Here is an 8,637-nt window from a genome sequence, read left to right as displayed (position 1 = left end):
TCCCTCCCTCCCTCCCTCCCTCCCTCCCTCCCTCCCTCCCTCCCTCCCTCCCTCCCTCCCTCCCTCCCTCCCTCCCTCCCTCCCTCCCTCCCTCCCTCCCTCCCTCCCTCCTTCATCTTCTCCTCTCGTTCCCTTCAGGTTTGCACGTCTTGCTGCCTTAGACTTGGAAACGACGATCTACGTCTGGCTCAGAAATCTTTGCTGGGTAAGATGAATAGATGATCCTAATTCTTCTCCTACTTCTCCTGCTGCTCTTACATCTTGTGCGTCAGATTGCACCGCACCGCTCTACTTCTCACGAGAAAGTCGTGTGAAGGTTTGTCATCCTCCTCCTCCTCCTCCTCCTCCTCCTCCTCCTCCTCCTCCTCCTCTCTTCCACTCCTCCTCCTCTCTTCCACTCCTCCTCCTCAAGGGTAGTGGCAGAGCAAGGTTTCGGGTGAGAGGCAAGAGGCTCCGAGAAGCTCGACAGTCCTGGGGATTCGGAACGAGGATAGCATGGCTACCATATCGTCCTTGTCGATGGAGGTGGAGGTGAGATAGGAGGAGGAGGAGGAGGAGGAGGAGGAGGAGGAGCTGGAGGAGGAGGAGGAGGAGGAAGAGGAGGAGGAGCTGGAGGAGGAGGAGGAAAGGGGGTGAATTATTGGAGCAGGACAGGCTTATCACTCGATTTCATAAGAGAGAAGAGAGTGAGGAAAGAAATGTGGACAAGGCTGAAAAGAAGGTGCGCAATTGCAACACAACTGCAATCATCATGATCATGATCATCGTCATCATCACCACCATCTCCATCACCATCATGTAACAGTCATCATCACCATCACCATCACCATCACCATCATGATCATCATCATCATCATCATCATCACCATCACCACCACCATCATAATCATCATCATCACCACCACCACCACCACCACCATCGTCGTCGTCGTCATCGTCGTCGTCACAATCAATCGTCTTCATGACACTCTTTCATGCAGGATAAGACTTCCAACTTCATACACTCACGTCGGGGATCAAGTTTCCGATCGTCAGCACTGAAAGAGAGGCTCGCAAAGTTTGACATCAGTCGGTACAAGGAGAAGGTTTTCCCTCCTCCTCCTCTTCCTCCTCCTCTTCCTCCTCCTCTTCCTCCTCCTCTTCCTCCCTCCCCTCCTTTCCTCCTCCTCCCTCACCCCCTTCAAGGTAGGAGAGACTCTAGCAAACGCGATGGATCTTGAGCAAGACATCAACGAGATGAACTCGAACCTGATGGCTGAGGTGAAGCTCGAATGTTTTCCCACTTGTCTTATCACTCCTTGGTTGACTTCACTTCATGTCTTTCTTGTATTTGTTCTCCCTTCTTTCCTCTTGCTCTTATGTTCTTAATTCTTGTCTTGTTCTCACTCCACCTGTGTCGCTCTTTTCCTGCTCCTTCTCTTTCTTCTTCTCCTCATGATCTGTCACCTCAACAGGAGCATGCGCTGCAGACAGACAAAGCTTGCCTTCAAAGAATCTCAGCAAAGTCGAAACTCCAACAAAAAAATGCTTCGCTTCCCACCAAGACGAGAGATCAGCTGGAGGTGCGATGACGAGGATGAGACAGATGAAGAGGAGCAGGAGCAGAGCAGAGGAGGCAACAACAAGAGGAAGGAGAAGGGGAAAGAAAGGGAGGACACAGGGGTAGGAAGAGGAAGAGGAAGAGGAAGAGGAAAGAGGAAGGGTGGGAAGAAGATCGTGCTGTTGTGCTGACGTCTTGATAGCCGAGGCTACTTTCTCTCCTGTCTCCGAGATCTCAGCAGCTGATGAAGAAGGTGAAATCTAGTCAGACTCCTCCAACCCCTCCACCTCCTCAACTCAAACCATGCCCCCTCCCCACCCCCTTCCTCTCTTCCTCCTTCCTCCCACACCCCCCCGCCTCCCCCTTCTCTTCCTCACAAGCACCACCGCTGTCTTCCTCTCCTTCCTCTTCACGCTCCTCATCCTCCTCGCAGGTACGAGAGACGGAGAACAAGAGCATGCATGAGGAGCTCGTGGCTCTTACCATCTCCTCGCCCTCCCTCGACATCACTGCAGCATCCGATGACGACGAGAGAGCAGAGCGCGCAGAGCAGGAGAAGGAGCAGGAGCAGGAGAAGGAGAAGGAGAAGGAGCAGGAGCAGGAGCAGGAGCAGGAGCAGCGAGGCAATACGAGGGGAATGGAGGAAGAGGATTGGGCGGGAAGGGCAGGAGAAAGGAAAAGGAGGAGGAGAAAGCAGATCAGAGGAGCGGGGCCTTCTCTCCTGCAACGAGGAGGGAGGAGGGGAAGATAGAGCACGAGACTCGGTGTCTCTCTCCCACAGTGCAGAGGAACTCCAAGACACGCTCCTCAGGGCAGCAGCAAGGATCGCCTTCACTCCCGTCTGAGCAGCGGAGGATGAAGATGAAGTAAGGTGACGCCTGTCCTGTCCTGTCCTCACCTCGTTTGCCAGTTCCTCCTCCTCCTCCTCTCCAAACTACAAGCAGGTCCTTCAGAGCCCTCAGATTCTGCGACAGTAAGATCTTGCTCCTCCCTCCCTCCTTCCCTCCCTCCCTCCTTCCCTTCCAAACTTCCTGCTACTCCATCTGGTTTTTCTCCTTCTCCTTCGGTGTCATCTCCGTGTCCCCTCCCCTCCCCTCTCTTTCTCATATCTTTCCAGCATTCAGCGCGTCTCCAACATGCGGCCGACGATCCGCATGAGGTCGAGGATGGGCAACCATTCGCGCTCGCTGGAGGAGACGCCGATAACCCCAACAGTAAGAACAGCAGAGCTTGTGCACGACCTCAAGTTTGCGGCAGGACATGTATCTGCAGTCGCGCATGGAGCGAAGGTGAGCGGCGGGCGGAGGAGGACGGAGGAAGAGAATAACGGAGGAGGAGGAGGAGGAGGAGGAGGAGGAGGAGGAGGAGGAGAATAACGGAGGGGTTGCAGGCAGCTGCAGGCCAGCTCGGGAAGGAACTATATGCAGGCGAGTCCGCCCATGACCTGCCTCAGCAGGTGGCTTACAAGGCCGCAGACTTCGAGCTCGCTGCTGGAGGAGAGCAGGAAGCCGGCTGAGTACAGCGAGGACACGTTCGAGGCGGATGAGGCGGACGAATACATGAGCCCCTGGGACAACGAGGTCAGGGAGGAGGAAGGGAGCGAGAGGGAAGGGGGAAGGAAGAGGGGGGAGGCGGGATGGAGGAGACGGCAGGAGCAGGAGCAGAAGGTTGGGGCAGGAGCAGAGGGATAGGAGGACGTGAAAAAGATTGTTCCATCAGCTGACTACTTGGCAGGACGACTGACACCAAAAGATCAACAAGTGTAGAGATGTATAATAACAAACATGTCACCACTATACACAATCCTCCTCGCCTCGCCTCTCTTCCTCTCTTGTCACTGCTGCCTTGCCCTCCTTTTGTTGCTCATCGCCTCCTTGAGCTGTTTCGCGCACATGCTCTGCCTCCACGAGCTCTTTCTCGCCTCTGGGGTCGCGCAGTAGTTTCCCTGCCACTGCATGTGCTCGCAGGACTTGAGAAAGTGCTGCTGCTCTCCTATGACACAACCAGGACGCACAACCCGCAGCCAGCCCATGGCTTCGTCCGCCGACATCCCGTGGTGGCGCATCATCCACAGGGCGATCAGTGTCCCCGTCCTCCCGAGCCCGGCGAAGCAGTGGACAGCGACCCTGCGCTCTCGGTCGCAGATGTCGAAGAAGGAGGAGATGATGTTGGGGGGAGGTACGCTGCAGTCCTCGAAGAAGAGGTCGTAATGGCGGATACCGTTGTCCGTGAAGATCTTGGAAGAGTAGCGGACCTCGTTCAGTCGAACGACAGCCGTAACTCGCAACTCCTTGAAGATGCTGACGAACTTGTTAGGACGATGATCGAAGACGCCCTCCCCTTGCTGCACGGGGCCCTTGAAGGCCACGAACTTATGGCAGAGCTCGTGCAAGTCGGCGAACAGCGGGTCGCTAAGCTTGTCATACCTGATCAGGTCGAACTTGCTCATGCTGAACCAGCCGTTCCTGGCCGCCTTATCCACCCCCTTGACGCAGCTCTCAAACTCCAGGTCGAAGTCAGATCGCACAAACGTCGCGTCCCTGTAGGGCAGGAAGGGCCGTGGCTGGATGTCAGCAAAGGGAGCTACCGCCTCCTTGGCCGAAGCTCCTCGGCACAGGAGCATGTAGCAAGAGAGGAGGAACGCAGCGTTTGTGCACACCCTCGGATGCAACGGGCAGAAGTAGATGAGCTTGTGTCTCAGCCAGTCAGGTCGCTGCAGCAGCCCCTCCATGGTCCTGCAGAACTTGTAGACCGTGCCGAGGTTGAGAGGACCGAAGTCGTCGCAGAAGGGGATGTAGCTGTCCTGTGAGAGAGGCAAGGTCGTGAGTGCGAGGAGGCTGCTTGTTGCAACAGACCTGAAGATCGGAGGAGATGAAGACTGTGTCCTTGCAGACCTTAATCCTCGCCTTCACAAAGTCATCTATCCCTATGCAGAAGTAGAGTCTGTTGGCTATGACGGGATAGATCGGGTGCTTTCTTCCTTCCCCCAGACGAACAAAGCTGGACATGTCGCCTCGGTGACCTTGAAGGGCTTTTCAGGGCGGAGATTCCCAAAGATGTGTAGGAAACGAATGAAAACGTTGTTGTCTTGTTTGATTTGCAGCGGAGGAAGTTGATTCTGAAAACATGGCATCAACAAGGTCGCAACAACATTGCGCGATCCTCACAAGAGCAAGTGACTTACTTCCTGTCTATCAGGATGAGTACATGATGTGAAGTCTGGCTGCAGAGGATGAGCCGAAGAGCAGCGATGAAGGTCTGCAGGAGCTTCGGCGAGCAGACTGAAGCTGCGCAGAGACGATGGGGCGGGAAAGGCAGGAGAAGGGGAGAGGAGGAGGGGAGGGGTGGAGGGAGGGGAGGGGTGCAAGTAAGTCGGAAAGAGGGAGGGGGGTGGGGTGGGAGGGGGGGCGTCTGGATGGAGGAGAGGGGAGGACCTCTGTGCATGGAGCGGTCAGACTGGGCGAGTCGGGGAGGCTCTTTCCTGGTACTACGCGCAGCCCGCCTCAGGCGTGTAGGCTCAAAATTCAAAATCATACTGAATTGAGATATACACGCCTACTGCCCCCTTTGACTGATTCAGGGGACTAGCTAGCAAGCTCAGTTGCTGTACAGACCTCTTAGTAGACCCCCGGGGCCGAACAAGCCTGCCTCACTGGATCAAGAGTATCCTGTGACTAGACTCCTCTTCGGTCAGGTATCCGCATACAGTGACTCTGAGGTCAGTCAGGCACGTCAGAAAGTCTCGGGGGCAGGTGAGACGAGGGAGACGAGGGAGACGTGAGTGTATTGACGCTGCCGACATGCAGCTCTTGTCCCCTGTGTCACTTCGCTAGACGGGAGAGATGTCGTGCGTATGGCCATGGCTGGTGACCGCGGCGTTGAAAGAGGAGAATCTTGTCTGAAGGTCAGAGAACGAGGAAGGAGAGTAAGAGGGAACCTCGTTGAAAGCAGTCTCGTCTCTTGTGAGGAGCTGGAGGGAGGGTTAGAAACTGTAAGCCACGATAGGAGAACGACATTGATGTGGGCCGGGGCGAAAGCTCTCAATCTTGTGCTGGTGAAGACCACAGGTCTGAAATAGCTGTCAGTACATGAAGGTCAAGAGGGAAACATACTTGCTAAGGGAAGTTCGATGCTTGTAGAAGAGGATGCTCAGGATGGTTTGATCTTGCCGATGATTGGTCTTGTTGGATCCAAGGGGAGCAATACACTCTCTGAGGGACAAGTTGATGGAGAAGTTGGAGAGGAGAAGCAGGGAGAGAACGAAGGTAAGGAGGGTGAGAAGGAAGGAGAGGGACAAGGTAGGAAAGGGACAAGGAAGGAGAGCGAGGAGATGGAACCTGTTCAATGCGCACTCATACCACGGCTCCACCACCAGCCTCATCATCTTCGCGTCTGCCTGGTTGAAACCAACGACGCCACCTGCCGTCTCGGCGTTAGGAGAGACCACGAGCAGGAGGCGGCTGACTCACTCCAGACTTCCAGCGACGCATGCCCCTTCTCGTCCGCAAAGACCCCAAACGAGCTGCTGCTCAAGGAGCCGTCAAGAGCGACGCCTCCTCTAAGTACCCCACCTCTCCTCCGTCACGTTGAGACTCCTAAGGGATTGCGGGTGTACCCAGGAGTTAGGAAAGGGCCACCTGAAAGCTCGTCAGCTCCTCACGGTATGGTGGAAGGGTGACCCGGAAGCGAGGAAGAGAGCCTTTCTTTCCCCCATCCAGTCGAAGGCCCAGGAGACGTCTCTCCGCAACTCGATCCCTGCTCCTGTGGTCAGAACCTCATGACCTCCTCCTCTCCGTCCTGCTGCCCCTCCCCTTACCAGAGTCCAACCATAGAATACACTGATAGTCCGTCAGAGCCTTCCGGATCACGATGGGTTTGAACGCGTAGGTGCTCTCTTCCCATCCCGTCCACCTGCCCCACACTCACGTCCTCTCAAAATTCCCCGACGATTCTACCGGACGTGCTCAGGAAGTTTGCTGAAGTCCAACTTGCGAACAGAGACGTTCCTCCACCCCTGAAGCTGTTGATTCTGCGCTCTTGTATTGGTCAAGGTGCGTGTCGTGAGCATCGCAACCTGTCTCTCCGTCAACCCGACGTCGTACACAACGATTGGGATGTCTGAAGCCCAAACATGGATGGATCCGACCTGTTCTCAGTCAGAAAGGAAGAGTGGCCGACTGATCTCACAAGGTTTGCTAATCTTTCAAAATATTCATGAGAAGCCGCGCTCACCAGCGCCCTGCTCTTGCCGCAGCTGTCTGCTAGGTCATCATCAGCAACCCCTTCATCCTCGTGTTTTCTTGAACTATCCCCTACACGTATCCATCGCCTCGGCCTCTTCCTTCACCTCACCTATCTCCTTCTTCCTAGGCATAGCCTCCAACGGCGTCTTCGCTTCCAAAGTGAAGTTCCATAGCCGACACTCCATCATCGTCACCTTGAACACGATTGGCAACAACGAGAAGAGAGGAGAGGGAGGACCTGCAGGTTGTACCAGACGTTCATCGACGAGGAATGTCGCTTAGCAGTTGCATGAATCGCCTCGACCTTGGCGTATCGTACAAGCTCATCTCACAAGCAAGTGCAGCGCTTTCCTCTCACCGCCTCCTTGCATCGTCCTGCGTTCCTCAGAGCTTTCGCTTCCGTTATGCTCTGGTCTAGGGCGGAGCTCTTCTCGGCTTGGTTGGACCACGCGTACTTGTGGACGAGATGGAGGAAGGGATGGGATGCCTGCGCTATGTGAGGGCAGGCGGCCAGTGGGGTGAAGAGAGAAGCGCTTCACCTTGTCTGCAAGCGTGCAAGGATGCAGCAGCACGCGTGCAAGAGACAATGCCGCGTGAGTACCTTGCTTTGGAGCTGCGAGACATCAGCCAGACCTCCTCGTTCATCCACCACTCCCAGCACCTTCCTTGACATCGCTCAGCAGTCTCAGACCCGTCACGATCGCTCGCATGGCATGTGAGACGTAGGGCTTCCACAGCCTTGGAACGTTCCGACCATCACAACGAGCGGCAGACAGTCGCTCAGACGTGATCGCCTTCGCTTGCAAGTCTCAGCACATGCCCTCACCCCAGCGCTCCTACCTCGTCTGGGAACGAGAGGATGTCATGAAACCTGGTCCCGAGGAGGATCCATGTCTCTGCTAGACATCCGCTGCTTCTGAATTGAGCATACTATCTAACATCATGCACATAGTCACCTTGAGTGACCTGACAGGTGGTCAGCAAGGATATGAAGCAGCTCTGAGCTTGCTTTCTCGCAATGGTTCAAAGCGACCTGTCCTGTTACAACCTGGCGATACTGAGTCAGGTTCTTACGGAGAGAAACATCAGGCATCACCCTTTCAAAGCATGTCCTGCTGTCGAGATTTCTTGCACAAGCCTTCAGGCCGTGAAACAAGACGAGGCATAGCAATTGAAGTCCTAATCGAGACATTTCCAGCCAGGCAGGGCTTGAAGAGATGAGGAACGTCCTTAAGTGCTCATGCTTCGTCTCCTCCACTTGTCTCCTATTCCTCCCTCTCTCTCATGCTCTTCTCAGACTGCTTGTCTACCCGACTGTTCCCTGCACCTCTCGTCCCACTCGCCATACCAATCGACCCGACTGTCCACGTACTGATTTTTAACTTAACTTTGAGTAAAATTAACCCGACTGGTGACTCGACTCTGACCCCCGGGCCCCGGCGATGATCGCCCGGCCGGGCCGGCCCCCCCCCCGCCGCCGGGCGGCGGACCGTCGGACCGTCGACTCCGAGGCTCCGCTCAGACCAGCGGACCGGGACCGGGGCCGCCGGCCGGGCCGCAGCGCACGGCCGCATACTAGTAGTACCGGCGTGAGCCGGGCCAGGCCACCGGGCCAAGCCTGTCTCCGAGTCACTGTGAGGTAGCACTCAGTCTTTACTACTCACAGGCACGGTACGCCGCCGTACAGCGAGCCTCCGAGCCTGAACCAACCGGGCCTTATCCTGGTTGCTGTCCCCCGCAAACTTTGCCTTACGGTAACTTGAAGGCTGCACTAAGACTAAAAGATCAGAACTTCGCCTTGTCACCGTGGAGGCCCGGGTCCGGGCCGCCCGTCTGAGGCACTGCACGGTGCGG

At 55.9% G+C, this 8,637-nt stretch overlaps 4 protein-coding genes across 4 annotated transcripts in view; 1 reads left to right on the top strand and 3 right to left on the bottom strand.

The window, feature by feature from the left end:
• The window catches only part of GUITHDRAFT_131670 (hypothetical protein), a gene marked incomplete at both ends in the record, with an annotated part of 8,776 nt that extends 5,720 nt beyond the window's left edge, over positions 1-3,056 (top strand). The window contains 13 exons of the mRNA XM_005842405.1: positions 139-205; positions 273-316; positions 424-531; positions 650-721; positions 981-1,085; positions 1,186-1,260; positions 1,455-1,562; positions 1,743-1,793; positions 1,974-2,012; positions 2,327-2,406; positions 2,451-2,513; positions 2,658-2,829; positions 2,997-3,056. Of these exons, the coding sequence (XP_005842462.1) occupies positions 139-205; positions 273-316; positions 424-531; positions 650-721; positions 981-1,085; positions 1,186-1,260; positions 1,455-1,562; positions 1,743-1,793; positions 1,974-2,012; positions 2,327-2,406; positions 2,451-2,513; positions 2,658-2,829; positions 2,997-3,056 (1,044 nt within the window). The remainder of the gene's footprint in view (positions 1-138; positions 206-272; positions 317-423; positions 532-649; positions 722-980; positions 1,086-1,185; positions 1,261-1,454; positions 1,563-1,742; positions 1,794-1,973; positions 2,013-2,326; positions 2,407-2,450; positions 2,514-2,657; positions 2,830-2,996) is intronic.
• Positions 3,057-3,374: 318 nt separating this feature from the next.
• On the bottom strand, positions 3,375-4,370 carry GUITHDRAFT_62784 (hypothetical protein; the record flags this gene model as incomplete). The annotated part of the gene is made up of 1 exon (XM_005842404.1): positions 3,375-4,370. A coding segment is annotated over one exon (996 nt), but the record flags the coding sequence as incomplete, so codon positions are not given.
• A 688-nt stretch (positions 4,371-5,058) lies between these two features.
• On the bottom strand, positions 5,059-6,067 carry GUITHDRAFT_149803 (hypothetical protein). Its single transcript, XM_005842403.1, has 6 exons — positions 6,010-6,067; positions 5,878-5,924; positions 5,653-5,751; positions 5,555-5,609; positions 5,478-5,510; positions 5,059-5,433 (listed from the first exon to the last, which is right to left on the bottom strand). The coding sequence occupies exons 2-6, from the start codon at positions 5,922-5,924 to the stop codon at positions 5,362-5,364; spliced, it is 306 nt and encodes a 101-aa protein (XP_005842460.1). The 5' UTR covers positions 6,010-6,067; the 3' UTR covers positions 5,059-5,361.
• Positions 6,068-7,041: 974 nt separating this feature from the next.
• Positions 7,042-8,125, bottom strand: GUITHDRAFT_149802 (hypothetical protein; the record flags this gene model as incomplete). The annotated part of the gene is made up of 7 exons (XM_005842402.1): positions 7,880-8,125; positions 7,740-7,831; positions 7,624-7,693; positions 7,445-7,577; positions 7,323-7,396; positions 7,142-7,270; positions 7,042-7,087 (listed from the first exon to the last, which is right to left on the bottom strand). Coding segments are annotated over exons 1-6 (568 nt in total), but the record flags the coding sequence as incomplete, so codon positions are not given.
• Positions 8,126-8,637: the final 512 nt, after the last annotated feature.

Source organism: Guillardia theta (genome assembly GCF_000315625.1).
Source record: "Guillardia theta CCMP2712 unplaced genomic scaffold GUITHscaffold_1, whole genome shotgun sequence".
Classification (NCBI taxonomy): domain Eukaryota; class Cryptophyceae; order Pyrenomonadales; family Geminigeraceae; genus Guillardia; species Guillardia theta.
The sequence above is the reverse complement of the archived record's forward strand: the minus strand, read 5'-3'. Positions and strand labels throughout refer to the sequence as shown.